Below are 20,151 nucleotides of genomic sequence, written 5' to 3'. Positions count from 1 at the left end.
GGGGCCAGTTCCTGGAAGATCTGTATCTTGTGCCTCTGATATCGGAGGTCTGTTTTGTCACGAGCCGCTCTCCAGATGGCCTCCTTCTCCGTAAAGAAATGGACCCGCGTCAGGATGTCGGGAAGGAGGCCCGGTCGCCCCGGGGGTCCAGAGACTCGATGCGCTCTATCTAAAGTCGGAGGTGAGGCATTCTCGTCGCCCCATACCTCGTGCAGGAGCTGCACCACGTACTTGAGAATGTCCTTCCCCTCTTCTCCGATGGGAACACCCCGGATGCGCAGGTTGTTCCGGCGGCTTCTGTTCTACAGGTCCTCCTGCTTAACTTGCAGCTCTATGTTCTGCTCCTCCAGTACCGCCAGGCGCCGCCACAGTTGCTCCTGGTCCTCCGTACGGGCGTCCGTCGTTTTTTCCAGCCCATCCACTCGGTCCCCCAAGTCCGTGACCTCCCTCCGTATCTCCGTCACACAGGTGTGCACCTCGGTTCTGAGGGAGCCGATTTCCACCTTGAGCTCTGTCATAAAAGAGGCCATGAACGCCTGGGTGACCGGCAGTGAGTCCCCCACCACCTGAGAGGAGTCTCCAGGGGCTGCCGACGTCCCCGCCTTACCCCACATTGCAACAACCGGATTGTCCCTGGGGGTCGCAGCCTGGTCTCCCTTACCCCCCCTGGAGCGCGTCATCGCCAGTCCTGTAGCGGCCCGGGACGGGTGGTGAATGCCGGTACAGCTCACCCAGCACCCAGCAGCGAGGGGGGCTCCACACCACGCCACCAGCCGTCAGGTGTGATCCAAGAACGCAGTCTCAGAGTAGTACACAAGAAAGAAGAAGCCCCCTGGGGTGTCCCACAGACAACACCCACAACCCCCGTCACACACATTCCCAGGGATCAAGAGGCCCAACAAACAGAAGCAGTACAACCAGCACCGCAAATAAGCCAGCTACCCCTCCCCCAATCGATCTCTGCAGCAGGCTGTCGGGCACAATACCCCCAACCAAGGGATCCCCACATCTCAGAGCAGTCACCCCCTGTCGCATTAAGGAACAATATTGTTTCCAGCTAGGCACACAAAGCCAGGTCGGGGGCCAGGCCCGATGGTAAGCACTGAGGCACTTCAGGAGGGGGCCCACTAAGAGGGAAACATAGGCACTCACCCCACTACGCTCCCCACCAACCGCAGAGCCCCCTACCGCATGCGAGGGCCAAGAGTCAAGTCTCTCTGTCTCCTCCAGCCAGGTTCGGATATCAGAGGGGCCGGCTAGTACCGTCAGGCCTCCCTCTAGGACAGTCCCGAAATGGCGGCCAAGGGCTCCACCACACACAGTCCGGTTGCGCCTGCCCGTTGCCAATGTCCAGCACTCCCCCTGGCTGCACCACCCAGGAAGGCGAGAGACCCCAGGCCAGCAGCCCAGTGCAAAACAGGGACGTAGAAGGGAGTAAGACGCCCTGGGAACTAGACCTCCAGAACCCCCAAGGGCAAAGGGCAAAATGGCAGGAGAGCACCACTACCTCCGCACTCCTGCAAAGTTCAGATCCAGGGGGTAGAGGCCTACGCGGTGCAAGTTACCTCAGGATGGGCACAGGACAGTCTCCTCTGTGGCAGCGTCAACGGCCAATCAGCAAATTACTGGAGCCCCCGGTTCGCCAGGGCAAGGGCTCCGCTGCCACCAGACCGCACCTCTCTGATCCCTCCGTAGGGGACCGATAGGGAACGCCGTCTCTGTTCCCCCAGTCGCCGTCTGCCCCGCTGAGGGGTCCGGGGTCGCTGCCCTCACCAGGAGAGCCACAGAGACCGGTGGCAGGCCCCCGTCCACAGTGTCGCCGCGGCCCAGCCTCCACACCACTAGGACCCAAAGTCCAGGCTCAAGGCACCAGGAGCCTCCCCACAGGCCACAGGCGTCCCCAGCAGCAATCCCGCCAGTGTGAAACCTCTCCCTGCCAAAACCACTGGGCACCTCCGAGCACCTCAAAATGGCGGCACCACCTCACCGCCCCGGGGCAATCATGCCAGGCAGTCTCCGTCGGGGGCCCCCTCCAGTCTCTCGGATCACCACACACCATAGGGCAGAGGCTCCAGTCCAGCCACAGCACACAGGGATGTAGGAGTTGCCAGGGGCCCGCGGCCCCCAACACCCAGCACAGAGGGTCAAAACGGCAAAGGGAGTGCGCTCCCAGGACCAGTGTTCGCCCCAGGAAGCCGCCTCCACTGAAAAGCACCGCAGCGCCGCAGGGCCAGGCCCGACCCACAGCAGGGACTCCGCTAACCCGCCGCAGTCCATCCGAGGCCGGTCCGACCTCTCCGCCTCCTCGGGTGTCCTGGAGGCCCCGCCACAAAACTCGGGACAGAACTGCTCACCAGCCCCCAGCTGCAGGAGGCGCTGCCGGGAAGAGCCCTCCTCACCTCCACTCCGCCGCAGGTCCGTCGTCCGCGATGGGGCCCACAGGACGCCCACACCTCACAGGGCCGTCATTTCGCAGGCCAAGCCGCTCACCGCCACAGGTCTCCGAGCTTCCGGGCCGCCAGCACCAGGAGACGATATCAGCAGTCCCGTCGGTCGCCCCCGGGAGAAGCCGCTGCAGCCACGCGGCCCCCGCTAGTCCAGCCAATGTCTCCTGCGCCCCGCCGCGGCAGTTGTAGCCCCCCCAGACCCGACCTGCTGCTGGGTGGCAAGACGAGTCTCAGAGTGGGCAGCGCAAGATGGCAGCCCCTGCCGCGGGACCGCAACGCAACTTCAGCCTTCCAATCGCAATCTCGACACAGATGGCCAGCCCACCTCACCGCCGATGGCCCGGACGTCAGTGGTCAGCATCCACCCCACGGACAGCAGGTAAGAGCCCCCTGGCTCCGCTTTAATGGCGTATGTACGTGGCAGGCGACGGGAGCTCCCCCGAGGCACGTCCTACCACATTGCTGGCTAGACCACGCCCCCACAGGGAAAGTTTTTGGATGGACCCAGGTGTTCATTATTCTTGGGAAGCGGGGTTGGGCGAGCACCATGAAAAGCAATGAAAGAAGGCTTATTAAGGTCTTATTTTTATGTTATAGATTGCTCCATAGGCTCTTTAAGTGAGCGCATTCCTGTTAAAAGCTCTTAGTAATCACAAGGTCACAAAGGGTGAGCAGTGTTCACAAGAGCTCTTATATTAAGTCATATTAAGACATTCACCTTTATTTTACATTTCGGAGATCAACAAGTGACAAAGAAGAAGGCTACAACATTAGATTAAGTATTGCACTAGAAGAGTGTTTCATGAACTAACAGTATTTCTCTTGCTAAGAGTAATTAGAGATGTTTCTATACAATTAAGTTACCTACATTGCGGCCCGAGGATCGCTTTAGTCCTGACGAAGTCCTCATGATAATATATACTCCACTGTATGAGGGCAGAAAGCGAAGATTCTTATGAGAGGTCAATTAAAACAAGCATTGTGCAAGCCCCGGGCATACTTACCGACAATAGTGGATGCATGACACAATTTACATAACTCCCTTTGTTCAAGGCATGTGTGGCTGTTGATACACATCCTGTGCATACGTCCACTATCTAGTGTTGGGCTTGGATGATTGCAAGTAGTTCATCTTTGAAGAAGTCTTTCGAGTCACGAGGTAAGGTGATTCCTCCTCTCTGTGATACTGCGCATGGGTATTGACTCCATTGTTATATTGTTTTTTTCCGCTGACTGGTTCGGATATACTCTTTCGCTCTCCGATTCGAGATAGTCTCAGGTTCCCTTCGGTTAACCGTTAGCCATCTAACCAAAGGTATTGTCTCGGTCGGGTAGATTTTCTTCCATCTCGAGCTCTGAATCAAACCCTTGCGTCAAATTTCTCGATTCGCCTTAGCGACCTTCGAGCCATGTTCATTTGGGCCTCTTTCCTATCATTCTGCTGTACCTGAAAATGAGCTGCTAATGAAACACACTCCGTTCCGCTTCTGTCGGAACTGCCACTCAAAATACCCCCATACCGATCAACACTCGTTATGTAATTTATGCCTCAAGAAGACACCTGTGAGGCCTGCAGGTCATTTTGGTCTAAAAAGACACTTTGGGGCTGACGTGTGCCCCATCTAGAAAAGCGGTGCAGAAACTACACTCCAGATACCTTTGCCAGTCAAAAGAAGAAGAAGAAGAGGCCTCTGCAGCAGTTGGAAAGTCTGTTTCCCTACAGGACTTTTATTCCCAGTCAGACACTGAACAAGATCCAGTTCACAAGCAGTCTTCCGAAGATCATCAGACCATGAGTATAATCACCCCGATCCGAAGCCCAAAGAATTGGCTCCAACCAATAAAACTGCTCACAGCCTGCCACTGCAGAAAAAAATGGCGCACAGCTCTATCGATTCAAAGGCCCAGCCCTCGTGCTCCGCATCGAAACGTAGGACTACAACACGGGCCGCCACATTAAAAGCTGCATCTGAGCCTTCAAACCAAACCATACCATTGAGTTCTAGGGCCAAAGCCCACAGCTCTTCGATTTCTACCACTCTTGCACCTAAATCTAAACAGGCATTGGCACCAAAATGTTATACTTTCAAACTAAAAAAAACACCCGCGCCCATTTGCAAGACAATGCAACAACAGTTTGATCCAAAACAAAAAACTTTACAAATTCAGCCTAGAACAAAATAGATTCTTTCGAGGAAGTAATTTCTGATCTTTTTAGAAGAGCAAAAAGGACATTGCCACAAGCCCTCTACATATGCCTATCCCTACCTCTTCCACTCCACCATCATCATCTCACACCCCTCCACCTCAGTTACCACAATATTCAGAGGAGGGCAACATTAAACCACACACACATTCACCCATTAGCCATGAGCAGGATAATATGGGAGAAGATACACAACCTAAAGACCCTTGGGATGCATTTTGTATAGACCCACAAGGGGATACGGACTCTAACCTCTACCCAGCACGTCCATTCCCACCAGAAGATGCTGCGGCTTATCAAGATTTAATAGATAGAGATGCAGCATACCACCAAGTGCCTTTACATAAAGACCCAATTCAAGACGTCTTTCTTTTTGAAGCTCTCGCATGTACAAAGGGCTTCACAATATTTACCCATGCTTAAAGCAGTTTTTTGCCACGTTGATGATGTTTTTAAAGATCCTGTAAGAGCAAGAATTATAACTTAAATAGACAAAAAGTATAAACGGCACAATCTGACCCCATAAATTCAACGGTCAATGAACACCTGACTCATATGTGGTTGCTAATGCAAGAAAAAGGGCAAATTCACAAACTGCTGGGGATGCACCTCCCCTAAAGAATCAAAGTTAATTGATGCATCTGGTGAATGGATAGCAGCACAATCAGCTAATCAAAGGGGTATAGCCAACAGTCAGGCTTTATTAGCAACATATGACAGAGCACACTGGGACGGGTGGAAGGGCTATCCTCCATATAAAAAGTGGGGCTATGAACTAGTTAATGAGGGAAAACTCATTACAAATAATTCCATTAAATGTGCTCTGGACTCTGCCGATACAGCAGAAAGAGGAATTAACACAAGTATCCTCTTGCGCAGACATGCTTGGTTCTGTGTTTTAGGATTCAAAACTGAGGTTCAACAGGCTGTCCTTAATCTACCTTACAATAAGGAGCAACCTTTAGGACCACAAGTAGATGCAGCACTTGAAAAAATGAAGGACACTGTTCTCGCAAAATGTATGGGTGCCATTCAAACCCTCATTTTGAGTCACCCCAATTTCAAGCAAGGTGCATAAGCTGCATCAACAGATACCACAGATACACAATATAATATCCAAGGGCAGACAACAGCCCCTAAAACATTCTACAAAGGCAGTTTTAGGGGAAATAATTTAAGAGGTTGAGAAAGGGTAAATAATACCTGTACCGCAAACACTTCCTCCAAACAATGACTCCCTTACTATTCCCCCCAATCATCTAACAGCTGTTGGGGATGTCAACAACAATTTTCCACAGAATGGAAAACAATTAGAACAGATCAATGTGTGTTGGACATTCTCCAACATGGCTGCTGTCTAGAGCTTGTCACAGCCCCTCCAAAAATTCCACACAAAAACATAATCTCCCACGCAACAGAAAATACCAGCTTTCCTGCTCAAAGGAGCCAGAGAGCCATTCCAACATCAATATCAAGTAACAGGAGTATATTCAATATGCTGTCTTATTCTCAAAAAAGACTGGTCACTAAGACCCATTTTTAGATCTCAGACCCCTAAATCATTACATTCTTTCGGAACACTTCGATATGGTTGGCCTGCAGTAGGTAATACCCCTGTTAAAGAAAGGCAAACTTCATGTCAGCATTAGACCTCAAAAACGCTTACTTCCATATATTAATTCAACCTGCCCATCACACATACCTACGATTTGTTATTCAAAGACAACACCATAAGTTCAAAGTGCTTCCATTCGAAGTCACCACTGTGCCACGGATATTAACAAAATGGCTAGCGGTAGTTGCAGCACATCTACGAAGAGAAAACATTCATGTATTCCCATACTAGGACAATTGACTCATAAAAGCCAGCAACCCTCAAATTTGCAATCTACATACCCAAAAGATAATCTGCTACATAGTCTAGTGTTTACCATCAAGGTGCAAAAATCTCATCGTCAACCATTGAAAATACAACCATATTTAGGAGCAATTCTCAACACTCAACAGTTTCAAACAGGGAATCAGCTCACAGTCAGGACAGCAATGCACGTTTTAGGCTTGATGGCATCCTGCATTGCAATAGTCCCACATGCACAGCTTCCCATGACACCACTGAAATAATGCCTTTCATAACAGTGGAATCAGTCACAGGGTTGAATTAACAATCTAGTGTTGGTAGACTGCCACACACAGCTTTCTCTGCAATGGTGGAACTCACAAAATCTTTCCCTGACAGGTTGGAGAGTCCATCTACAAGATCTAACAATTCAATGTATATGAGATCCAAAACATCAGGGTCTCCACATCAATTACCTATAGCTTCAACGTGTTCACCTAGCATTGAAATTGTTCCTAACTCACCTAAGCAACAATGTTGTACTGGTCTGAACGAATAACATGATAACTATGTATTATCTGTAAAAACAGGGGGACGCACTGTCTTCAGTTATTGGATCTACATAAGCAATTTGGGGCTTAGCAATGCATCACAACATTCATTTTCAAGCAGAACATGTACCAGGGACAAACAATCGGCTTGCTGACCTCCTCAGCAGGACACAGCAAAAAGTACATGAGTTGGAACTCCACCCCCAAATCCTACAGCCATACTTCCAGAAATGGGGGTTGCCAAAAATAACCTATTTGCAACACCAGAAAACGCAAAGTGCCAAAGCTTCACCTCCAGGTTCCCACACCCATTATCCAAAGGCAATGCCCTATGTTTGCACTGGTCAGGGATATTTGCCTATGCTTTTCCCCCCTCTCACTACTTCCATTTGCGGTCAGAAGGCTTCTGAAAATATCTCTCACCCTAATTCTCATAGCCTCAACATGGGCTTGTCAGCCATGGTTCACAACACTACAATAACTTTCCCTACTTCGTCACGAGAAACTCAACCCAGTCCTTCTAACGCAGAAGCATGTCAAAATCATACATCCCAATCCCTACGAGATGAACCTTCCCATATGGCTCCTGAAGTCATAGAATTTGGATAGCTAAACCTTCCACAATAGTGTGTGGATATTCTTAGAGGAGCTCGTAAACCTGCAACTAGAAAATGTTACTCAGCTAAATGGAAAAGATTTGTGTTCCAATGCCATAAGTAAAATGTTTATTCTTTACAGGCAACTGTACAAACAACTCTGTTATCTCGTGCATCTTCAACCATGAGGATTAGCATACACTTCAATACGTCTAAACCTTGCTACAAAATAGATTACTTTTATCTTTATTCAAAATACCAGTCATTAAAGCTTTCAAGGAATGACTTCAAAGAGTAATTCCTCCCAAATTCCCACCAGCCCCAACGTAGAATTTAAACTGTGCTAATTTTAACATTGTGCTAACAAGGCTCATGGGCCCTCCATTTGAGCCACTACCTTCTTGCCAACTCCAATACTTGTCTTGGATAGTAGCATTCTTAATAGACATCACTTCACTAAGACGCGTCGGTGAGATCCAAGCACTAACCCAAGAAGAACCCTTCTTCCAACTGCATATGGACAAAGTTGTCCTCAGAACAAACCTACCGTTTCCCCACAAGTAATCTCTCCCTTCCATATTAGTCAATATATAGAATTACCTGTCTTCTTTCCACAACCTGACTCAGTTGCAGAATGGGCTCTACATACTTTGGATGTCAAAAGAGGCTTAATGTATTATATCAACAGAACTAAAATATTTAGAAAAACTAAGCAAGTATTTGTTGCTTCTTCACATCCATACGTTGGAAAGCCAATATCAAAGAATGGAATTTCCAGTTGGATTGTTAAATGTATTCAGACTTGTTATGCTAAAGCAGAAATTATTTTACCAATTCCCCCAAGGGCTCACTGAACTCGAGAAATAGGAGCTTCTGTGGCCTTTTAGGGAACATACCCATTGCCGACATCAGCAAATTAGCATCATGGTCCACACCACACACTTTGAGAAAACATTATTGTGTGGATGTTTCAGCACATCATCAAGCTAATGTTGGACAAGCCGTACTACGTACCCTATTTCAAACAACAGTGACCAACATGGGCTAGATAACGCCTGTGGAAATGGACTGCTTTCATGTCTGTGCGCAGCATCTGTATCTACCGCCACACGTGTCTCGAACGGATGTTACTTACCCTGTAAGCATCCGTTTTTGGCATGTAGTGCTGATTTTCACATGCTCCCTCCCACCTCCTTGGATACCTGTGTAGGTCGCAGTTTACTATTTTACATCCCTCTTATGTACATTTCATGCATGGACATCACATTACTGTTACTTTAACTCCATTCTCACCCACCTTCTGGAGAAACAATCTAACAATGGAGTTGATGATCATGCGCAGTATCACCAAGAGGAGAAGTCACCTTATTTTGTGACTCGAAAGACTTCTTCGAAGAAAAACAACTTATAATCATCCGAGCCCAACACTTGACAGCATGTGAATATACAGCACTACATGCCAAGAACAGATGCTTACAGGTTAAGTAACTTAATCATCACAGGGAGTGTTTTATCCTTTTTGTGATGATGGGGACCTTACAGAGGAAAGTATGCCCTCAATTACTGAGCCTCAAACAAAATGTTAATATTAAAGTAAAGGGACGTACGTAATTTGAGTAGAAAAATATGTATGGTTTTGCAAGCAAAATATTTTTTGTATGGAATTGTGACACTGTGTGATGGATGCAGTTGGTAAATTAATACCTATTGATGTTAGAAATGTATGAATGTCGGAATTAAGTAATGGTCTACTGACTTTGGTTTATTTGGGAACTTTTTTGCCATAATATTATTTCCCCCACCCCAAAAAGGTTCTTAAATGGGCAAATTCCTTTAACGGATACATGCTTTTGGCTCGAAACATCTCAATTCATTTAGTTTAGTTAGTCATAAGGTCAAATAGGGGGGTGTTTAATGGCTAAGAGTAATGGCTGGGGATGTAAATAGATTTGCTGCCACCATTTTAAAGCATTTGACCAATTTCGGAAGAGACACACCACATCATGGAATTTCAAATAATTTACAAGCCACAGTCTGAAGCTATTAAGAGGCTTTTTTTTTTAAAGTATGTATCTATCTGTTGGTTATTGTCATAATGTACTTATTGTAGTGGTCTAGAACACAAGGCACTGCACAGCCAACAGTACACTACAATAGGTGCATCATTGTCTTATTTTAGACCTCACGATTTTGCTCACCTTATCTTGTAAAAAATATCCAACAGATGCACGTTACAGTATGCAATATAAAATTAAGAAAAAATAGTGCTTTACATTGTTTTTAGTTTAAATGTTTAAGTTACGGGCTTTACATCCTTTTTGGCAATTAAACATTTCTTATCATTTGAAAGCTCATATTGTCTACATAATATGCTGTTTCTTTTTCTACCAAGGTATTTGGTGGCATTAGGCTGCATCAAACCTCTTTGCGATCTTTTGACTGTGATGGACTCCAAAATAGTGCAAGTTTCTCTAAATGGGCTAGAAAATATCCTGCGCTTGGGAGAGCAAGAAGCCAAGCAGAATGGAATGGGTATTAATCCTTATTGTGCTCATATTGAAGAAGCATACGGTAAGTTTCGAACATGTACTTTGCGTGCATTTTTAAGCTGGAAGCAAAGTAAGCTATTATTTGTCCGAGCTCCAACATATGCTCCTTTCTCTCTTTAACCCCTTGCATTGGTCTGACAATGGGTATCTTCCTTGGGTTTGGCGACCTGTTTTCTCCGTTTCTTGAGGGCAGAGGGCAGACCAATGCTATGTCTTTTATTTGTAGTGTCTCTTATTTCGCTTGAGGTTATAGTTCACAGTGGATTTAGCATCAGCTGTGTTGCTGTGAGCATCATGATGTGTAATATCTAATTCCAAACTTTATTAAGTACATATATGTTGTTACTTTTTTAGGCCAGGAAGGTCTGGTGTCATGAGCTTCCAAATTTGTTGAAAGCATACCCGGATAGGTCTCCCTAGGCCCAGGAGAAATGTGTGTCACACCTCTCAAGGAGAAAAGGAGAACAGGCTGTCACTCATATCTGTGACGCATTAGGAGTCAGAAAACCCTGCAGAGGAACTCCTATCTTCAGGGGGTATTTATATACACATATGTACTGTGGACCGACTCCACAGTCCCTACAAGCAGTAGACTCACAGAGTAGTTAGTGTTTTGCAACACAAACGTATTTATTATGAACAATCGTGTGTATCAGAATTATGGTCATTATAATAATCTCACCAGTCGGATGTATGTTGTTACAACGCATGCTTTCACAACGCATGCCTTTACCACGCAGGTTTTACAACGCAAGTCGTTACAACTAACATCCCTTCCTCCCCTAAAAGATTACTTTAGTTCCTACCTACCACTTATGAATATATATATATATATATATATATATATTACCTACTGGCGGTCGCCACTAGGTAGAAATAGTTAGGACTTAGTTTCCATAGAAAATGCACAACATTCTATTTGGAATAACTTTGGTGCTGGTGGACAAATCTTCGCAAAATTCTCCAAGAAAATGGCCTGCTCCGCTCCTTCCCTGAAAGTTTGTAGGCGATTTGTCAAGTGGGGGCCGAGAAAAAAGGGGGGTCCCAAAACGTGTTTTCCCCATGCAATTTTCCATAGGGACCTTTAGCCAGGGCTACAGCCCGAACGGCTGAACGGAATTACACCAAATTTCGCAAAAAGGTAGAGTTCGGTTCGCAGATTGTGCTTTTTGTTAAATTGTGTAAATCCGTTCAGTAGTTCCTGAGAAAATCATAGTGATATCTAGAGACGAAGTACTGTACGCGTACCGAAAACCGTACAATTACGAGCACGAGCTGCATGCTGATTGCCTGCAACTGTCTGTCAACACTCCAAACCAGGAAGTATTGGCAGCCATCTTGTGCCTCGGTAGAACCGAGTCACACGAAAACGGGGAAACAAAGGTGAAACCAAGAAAAGGGGGCAGGGTAGAAACACCCTGACCCCCTAGGCCTGCTCAGGGGGTCCCACAAGGACCCCCAAGGCCCCCCCCCCCCATTTTTATTTTTTAAATCGCGGAACACTGCCGATCCCCCCAAAAAAATCAAGGCACCACTCTGCAAACGCGCCCCCTGGTGGGTTTGCAGAGGGGGAACTAATTCCCCTTGAATACTGGGGGACCCTGGGGGCCAAGTAGCCCACCAACAACCTCCAGTATGCGCCAGGAGGCTGCCTTGCAGAGACGTGTAAAGAGGCCACAGCCCTATTTACACCTCTCTGCAACGCAGCCGCCTGGCGCATACTGGAGGTTCCTGGTGGGCTAGTGAGTGATGAAAGTTTATGCTAGTGTATGATGAGGTGTATCGTCACGTGGATGATGTCATCAGTGATGTCATTTGAGATGTCATCAGTGATGTCACTGGCCATGTCATGAATGATGTAATATGTGACATCATCAGCAGTGGATTGCGGGTGCGCGAGATATAGTTAGTACAAATAACTATATCGGAGGAATTTCAATGGTTTTGTATGAGTGAAATGTCCAGCTAACTATAACACCCCTAAAACCTACAGTTTTTTTCAGTGAATTTCTAAGGTTTTTTAAATGCTAATTCCTAACTATATCAGGCCTGAAACCTATGTTTTTTTCAGTGAATTTCAAAGGTTTTTTAAATGCTAATTCCTAACTATATCAGGCCTGAAACCTATGGTTTTTTCAGTGAATATATATATATATATATATATATATATTCCAGCCAGACGAGTCGCTTTAAGAACCCTGCCGCTTTTTCAAAGGCGGGCCCCGGATGGGATAGCGAGTCCCGATATGTACAGCCAAAACCTTCTCCTCATAAGAAAAGCAATCCGGGCCACTTGGAGATGAAAAGCGTGTTTTATTAAATGGCTTCCTCGACGCGTTTCGCAGATAAATCTGCTTTATCACGAGACAGAAACCAGAAACCAAGTGCTCTTTAAATACAGTCACATGTTTGTTCAAATCACATCCATGGAAAACAGACTAGTGAGTCTATCTACGGGCTGAGTTGGTTACTCAGAGAGGTGAGCATATCATAAAACAAATCAAAATAATTGCAACAAGCGTTATGGGGTCAAACACGCAAGTTGCAATGCATTAAATAAAATTAGATTCATTGGACTGAAAATGATGCAAGGACAGTGTAGCATCAATCATCAGAGCACAGTCAGGAATGTTAGCATATTCAGATAGTTTTGTTACATATACAAAATATATCGCCCCAGTGGGCCAGAAGCGCAAATCATAATTCCTTCCACCATACATACTGGCGCGGTAAAGCCCAAGTGGGCGTATATTGCTCATAGTGATAGTTCACATTGTCCAATTCAATAGTTTTATGTACTCAGGTGCTCCCAGAGGTCCAACAGATTCCCAATAATGATCACCAACAGATTCTGTAGACCAAAATTAAAAATACATATATCAGTGACTGGTAAATCAGTGCTAAAAGGTGAAAAAAGAATGGTTAAAAACAGCAGGTAAGCATTTACATTGCAGGTTCACAGTTTAACCCAAGTGGACGTTTAATTCCTCATGCAAATTGTGGCCATGGGGTTGGGTCGTCCTATATTTGATAATTAATCTGGATTCAAGTCTCCTCATTTCCCTTATGCGATCTCCTCCTCTCTCTCTTATCGGAACTGTTTCCAGTACACAGAACGACAGCATATTCACATTGCTGTTGTGGTGTGTAGCAAAGTGCCTGGCGATGGGATACTGTCTGTCATTATTAGTTATCGCCCGCATGTGTTCCAATACCCTTTTCTTGGCTTGATGTTTAGAACTTCCAATATAGCATAATTGGCAGGGACATTGCAGAGCGTATATGACATGGTCTGTAAGGCAAGTAACATGCTTGGTGATTTTGAACTTGCTGGTGTCTTTAGATAATTGTATCTCCTTTAAGTTTTTACTATTGCGACAGGCTTTACACCTGTTGCAAGTATAAAAACCTTGCACCGGAATTCTAGGTTTCACTATCTTGGGTAAGAGAGTGGAGCAGAGAAGGTCATTAAGGGACTTGGGTCTCCTGAACGTGAGTTGGGGATAGTCGGAGATTTCAGGTGCCAGGTCTTTGTCTAGCTTCAATATGTTCCAATATTTACTGAGTGCTTTCCTCACTTCTTTGGAATCACAGTGATAGTCTGTGATAAATCTGCTCATGTTTTTGGGGGGTGATTGGGTTTCTTCCTTTCTAGTTTTAAGTAGGCTAGTTCTCTCTCGTTTGTTGGCCTTAGCTAGGGCATTCGCAATGCATTTGCCTCCATATCCTCGTTCCTTAAATCTGTCACTCATCAGAGTTATCTCCTTTTTATACTCAGTTTCATTTGAGCAATTTCTTTTGGCCCTCAGAAATTCTCCTAAAGGGATAGAGTTGATCAGATTAGTGGGGTGGCAGCTGGAGGCGTGTAACAGACTGTTGCCTGCTGTACTCTTCCTAAATAAAGTCGTGGTCAGGTTATTGTCTTTCTTTTCGACTTTCACATCAAGGAACTCAATGGTTGTGGGATCTATGTGGCTGGTAAAGCTAAGATTATAGGTATTTGTGTTAAGGTCTTTAACAAATTCCAATGCGTCCTTCTGGTTACCGTTCCAGATGATAAAAATATCATCTATATAGCGGAGCCAGCACACAATGTTATTGTGGAATGCTTCGGATTTGTAGACCACTTGCTCTTCCCATAGTCCCAAGTACAGACAGGCAAAGCTGGGCGCCAGACAAGTCCCCATCGCGGTGCCCAGTAGCTGATGGTAAACTGTGTTGTTAAATAGGAAGTAATTCTTGGTGAGGCATAAATATGCCATTTCCAGAAGCATCTCAGTATGTAAATGGTAGGAGATAGACCGTGTTTTAAAGAAATGCCTGCATGCCTCGATGCCTTGCTGTTGGGGGATGCAGGTATAGAGGCTGCTGACGTCCAGGGTCATGAACATCCAGTCGGGGTCACAGGATATGTCATTAATTTTTTGTAAAAAGTGACCGGAGTCCCTAAGGTACGAAGGTAAAGTTTGCACCAAGGGTTGCAGGAAAAAGTCTACGTATCTAGAGGTATTTTCCCAACAACTCCCTCTTGATGACACGATGGGTCTTCCTGGGGGGTTAGTCATGCTTTTGTGGACCTTAGGTAGTAGATAGAGCGCTGGTATTTTAGGGTGTTTGTTAAGGATAAAATTAAACTCATCCTTACTTATCAGCTGGCTTTCTCTCCATTTATTGAGTTGCTCTGTATACTCAGAAACGCACTCCAGGTAAATAGCCCTGTTGCTTATTTCATATTTGGTAGAGTCACTCAATTGTGACAGGCCCTCCTTGATATATAGCTCTCGGGGAAGCACCACAATATTTCCCCCCTTGTCAGATCTTTTGATCACAATATTTTTGTCATCGTTAAGGGATTTGATAGCTTTAAATTGTACATTAGTCAGGTTACATTTCACATAGTTATTGCGCTTAGACATACTTTCAAATTCTTTCATCATCGCTTTCTCAAAAATATCAATTGATTCATTTACAATTTGTGGCATAAATATAGATTTTGGCCTAAAGTTGCTGTTGTACTTTAAACCAATATTAATATCGTCCTTAATCAGATTAAGCATAGCACTATTAGGTATGTCCAAGTCCCCCTCCAGTTCATGGAGTAGATGCAGCGTTTCTACATCTGCGCCTGTGATACTGGTGGGCACTTGTACTGGTTCCTGAATGTTAGTGGTAAGTTTAGTAGCATGCCATTTCTTTAAGCGAAGTTTGCGAGTAAAATAGAAGAGATCAATACGACTCTGGGTATAATCAAAGGTAGAGGTAGGGCAAAAAGAAAGTCCCATAGACAGTACCTCTTTCTCTGCTATGGTCAGCTCCCTGGTTGATAAGTTGATGACTGTGTTCGAATCCATCATTTTCCTCTCCTCTGGCCCCTTGTCCTTGATCCCACTGGGCTCGATATGTTGCTGGTGATTGTTATATTGCTTTTGCCTGCGCCTTTCCCGCCTTGACCGCGTCCTTTTGTTCCTCCTGGTGGTTTGTTTTGAGCTGTTAGCCTTCCTTGGGCAACCATTGCGTATTCCATTAAAATTTTGTCTTTTGGGCTCATCAGCTCCAAATTCTGTGTTCTCTCTGTGCTCTGATGATTGATGCTACACTGTCCTTGCATCATTTTCAGTCCAATGAATCTAATTTTATTTAATGCATTGCAACTTGCGTGTTTGACCCCATAACGCTTGTTGCAATTATTTTGATTTGTTTTATGATATGCTCACCTCTCTGAGTAACCAACTCAGCCCGTAGATAGACTCACTAGTCTGTTTTCCATGGATGTGATTTGAACAAACATGTGACTGTATTTAAAGAGCACTTGGTTTCTGGTTTCTGTCTCGTGATAAAGCAGATTTATCTGCGAAACGCGTCGAGGAAGCCATTTAATAAAACACGCTTTTCATCTCCAAGTGGCCCGGATTGCTTTTCTTATGAGGAGAAGGTTTTGGCTGTATATATATATATATATATATATATATATATATATATATATATATATATATATATATATGTGCATTTTGTTAGCTCTATAATTATGTTATAAGTGTAGCTAGTAATCTCTCTAGTACCTATATGCCAAATTATGTATACAACTCGGTATACCTTAGAGAGCTGTTCGTCCTTAGTGGGATAGCCTCTCTCTGGCAAATCTCCTCTCAGTCACTGTCACCCTTCTCAAATCTTCATCTTTCTTTATACTCTTCCCTCCAAAGTTTCTCTCTGAGAAAAAAGAGGGGCTTCCCTCTGCGCAATTTCTAGTACACTGGTTCTGTTACTGTAGCTATGGTCATCAGGTAAATGTTGCTGAGGCACACAGAAGGCAAGGTAAATGTTGTGTTTTTCATTTCCTTCCAAAAAGCGATCTCTGCATGGTAAAAGGGCCTTGTAACTTAGTTTTGCAACCTTCAGAAAACGATTAGCTCTGAAATAAAGAGATCTTGCATGCACTATAGAAAATGGAAAATTCTTCATCTTGTTAGCATGAATAGCTCAGAAAATAAGGGTCTGTAATGTGTTGCTGTAAATACACATGTGGCATATTCCTGCCATCTAGTGTTAGGTTCGGACATTACAAGTTGTTTTTCTTCAACAAATTTTCGAGTCATGAGGTGAAGAGTTACTACTCCCTTGTTACTCTATGCGCATGGGCCTGCGCGTCACCCTAAGATTGTTTTTTAGGTCTCGCATAGGCAGCGAATGCTGCCTCTACGAGGCATTAAGTAATTGTATTACTAGTGAAATTCCACCCATTTTGTTCATTTTTGTGTTGTCACTTCTCATTGGTTAAATGTGTCATTGCTGGTTTCATCTCTCTCATTGATTGGCTGGTGGTCCGATACCTCATTTCTGGTTTGCTTCCATTTCGCAGGAAGCAGCAGCGACCAACTACAATATAGTTCCGCTGCTGGCTGTTATCGTTTCTTTCAAGGACTACTTGTTTTATGTAGGCATCACGCACGCACGCCTGGGCAAGAATAATAATGTTTTCATGTTGACGCCGGGGAACGCTGCCCCATGCATTTCTTTTTATGGATATTTGTTTAATGCAATGGCTATTGGTTGCAGTTCAAAGGACCTTTTGAACTGTCTCCCAGGGCACTAGGTGATGTGCTGTGTATCCAGCTTAACTTATTCAAAATTTATTTATGATAGAATAAACAAATAGCTTCTCCTTCGTTTGAAAGAATGGCTTTTTATTATCAATGTTTTACTTCACATCAATTAATTTCCTTGCGAAATGCCATAATCCTTTCTTCAATTACAATGTTTCTTTACATCTTTATCTTTCACCATTTCATTCCCAATGCATTTCGGCATATTATATGCCTTCATCAGGGGAACATCTGTAAGGTAAATAACATTTGTTCAAATGTTTGAAAGTCATCCTTCGAAATTTTACCTCCACCCTCCCATCGAAGCGCTGCAGCGCTTACTGCTGTGCTTTATGTTGTGTCTCGAGCTTTGCCACTATGTTTGTGTTCTATCCTCTCCATCATTATTGTAATGTGTGTCTCCGTCAATGTTAATCCCTTCGGAGTATGAAAGTTGTGAGGTTGCTATCATGGTGTGTATAACTGTTTGGCTGCAGGCATATGAAGGTTAATGAACCGTAGCTATATGCTCCCTTCAGACTCCCTGACGAGTTACGCCTGGTTCATAAGCTATTCAGTGTAGGAAGCGCTTATAAATACTACCGCAAAATCGGCATACTGCCAGATAATATCATTAGTTCACAAGTGTTTACCACCAGCGAATTCACATTGATATGTTGTGTATTGTTTATGTCTGTGTGTGCCCTTGAGGTGCTATGTACCGTTATGCCTAGCTGATATCCTGTTGCGGTTTCAGAATTGTTTAAAAAATGTTACCGTGAAACGGGTGTGTTAAACGGCGTGTGGTGCTCCCGACCTTCACTGCTCAGCTTGCGCGCTGTGTTCTGGCATCACAGACTACCTATTCACATCGCCAGGGAGTCAGAGCGCTAGGAACTACAGAGCGCGACTGAGATAGCGCTGGTGCATGCGTTTAATAGCGCCATATACTGTTGTTTTTAAATACCCGTTTTATTATCTGATTTGATTTATGTTCCTTCCACCCTGTTTTTAGCCCACTTACCCTCACAGTAATCGTAAACCACCGCGTTTTGCGGGTCCTTCTCTCCCCCGGCGGCCATCTTAGGCAAGGAGGTTGGGACGTCTGGCGGCGCCATCCTTGTTGCCGCACTAGCGTTTTCAACAGCGCTATTTAGGGCGGGCAAACCAGTAGCTCTGTCTTGATCACGAAGACAGACTACCTATTCACATCGCCAGGGAGTCAGAGCGCTAGGAACTACAGAGCGTGACTGAGATAGCGCTGGTGCATGCGTTTAATAGCGCAATTTACTGTTGTTTTTAAATACCCGTTTTATTATCTGATTTGATTTATGTTCCTTCCACCCTGTTTTTAGCCCACTTACCCTCACAGTAATCGTAAACCACCGCGTTTTGCGGGTCCTTCTCTCCCCCGGCGGCCATCTTAGGCAAGGAGGTTGGGACGTCTGGCGGCGCCATCTTTGTTGGCGCACTAGCGTTTTCAACAGCGCTATTTAAGGGCGGCCATGCTAACGCGCAGCGTTCGCGCGCAGCGTGAGCACGCCGGAGTCACGCCCGTCTGCGCCCGTCCGCGCACGAACGGGCGCAGGGGCTGGGAACTCTGGCGATCGGGCCTCCTATACACGGGATGATCTGCTCTGTTTGAACGGAATGACCCATTCTTTAGATCCAGTCACGTTAGCCAGACTAAACGACCTGGGTATTTATGCTCCTCATACAGGTAAATCAACTGCGGACTACACCCTGAAATTGATCAGTTTAAATACAAGGTCTATGCAATGTCACTGCCTCGAAATTTTCACCTTGCTTCAGGATGAAGACATCGACATTCTGACTTTGTCTGAGACGTGGCTTGGCGAAAATTCACTACCGGATATAATAGCCGCTGTTCCGTCTGGCTACGATATACACTGGCACAACCGTGCCGGAAACGTCCGTGGAGGTGGCGTGGCAATTCTGTTTAAAAAACATTTTTTAGCAACTAAAATCTTGGCAGATACCTTAGATCGGGCCGACACGCTTGCCGTAAAATTCACGTTCGACAATCTGTGTCTAACCATATTTAATGTATATCGCCCACCTAATTCTACCCCGGCTTTTAATGACGCTTTTATGGCTACTATGTCAGACTTGTGCTCCCGGTATAAAAATATAATTGTCACAGGAGATTTTAATCTCCATTGGGACAAGGAAAAGAAAGACTCTGCAGCCGAATCAGTAGAGATCACTATGTCCTCTCTGGGCTTTAGACAATTGGTAAATTCCCCTACGCATTTAAAGGGTCATATTCTTGATCTGATATGGACCTTGGATCCTAAGATTAGCGTCACGAAAATACTCCCCTGTATATGGTCAGACCACCATTTGATTTATTGCGATGTCCCCATTGACAAGAAACTTTTGCTACCAGTATCCAACGTTAAAATGTGCCGTAAATGGAAAGATGTGGACTTAGAATCTCTGACTACCAAACTTGCGGACTGTATGCAGCCCATAAATCCTGGTGCTAATATAGATCAGGAGTGTACTGCGCTAATGGAGTGCTTAACTGGAGCAATAAATCAGATTGCCCCTGAGAAATCCAGAAAGATTAACAGTGGGGGGAAAGGTGCACCGTGGTTCACCCCGGCTCTAAGGGAACACAGGAAAGCACTACGCAATGTAGAAAGAATCTGGAGGAGGAGGAAAGATGATATATCCTATGAGGATTACAGGAAAGTGTCTCACGCTTATAAAAAATATATACAGGAAGCCAAGGCCACTTTTTATGAAAAGCGGATAAATGAAGCGGATAATGTCCAAAAGGAAATTTTTAAGATACTCACTGAACTGACAAAGAGAGCTCAAGCCATAGACACTACTATCAGTTGTGATGTCTTCTTG

The 20,151-nt window shown here is 45.1% G+C and overlaps 2 protein-coding genes across 14 annotated transcripts in view; one reads left to right on the top strand and one right to left on the bottom strand.

Moving 5' to 3' along the window:
* The window catches only part of LOC144763165 (uncharacterized), a 233,432-nt gene extending 230,620 nt beyond the window's left edge, over positions 1 to 2,812 (bottom strand). For all 4 annotated transcript variants that reach the window (XM_078648502.1, XM_078648504.1, XM_078648505.1 and 1 more), the window contains exon 1: positions 2,400 to 2,812. The gene's annotated coding sequence lies outside the window, so the exon portion shown is untranslated. The remainder of the gene's footprint in view (positions 1 to 2,399) is intronic.
* The window catches only part of KPNA5 (karyopherin subunit alpha 5), a 418,555-nt gene that overhangs the window by 300,999 nt on the left and 97,405 nt on the right, over positions 1 to 20,151 (top strand). For all 10 annotated transcript variants that reach the window (XM_078648496.1, XM_078648499.1, XM_078648491.1 and 7 more), the window contains one exon: positions 10,030 to 10,208. In XM_078648496.1, coding sequence (XP_078504622.1) covers positions 10,030 to 10,208 — 179 coding nt within the window. The remainder of the gene's footprint in view (positions 1 to 10,029; positions 10,209 to 20,151) is intronic.

This window comes from Lissotriton helveticus, chromosome 6 (genome assembly GCF_964261635.1).
Source record: "Lissotriton helveticus chromosome 6, aLisHel1.1, whole genome shotgun sequence".
NCBI lineage: Eukaryota > Metazoa > Chordata > Amphibia > Caudata > Salamandridae > Lissotriton > Lissotriton helveticus.
Note: the sequence above shows the minus strand (reverse complement) of the source record. Positions and strands in the feature narration are given on the sequence as shown.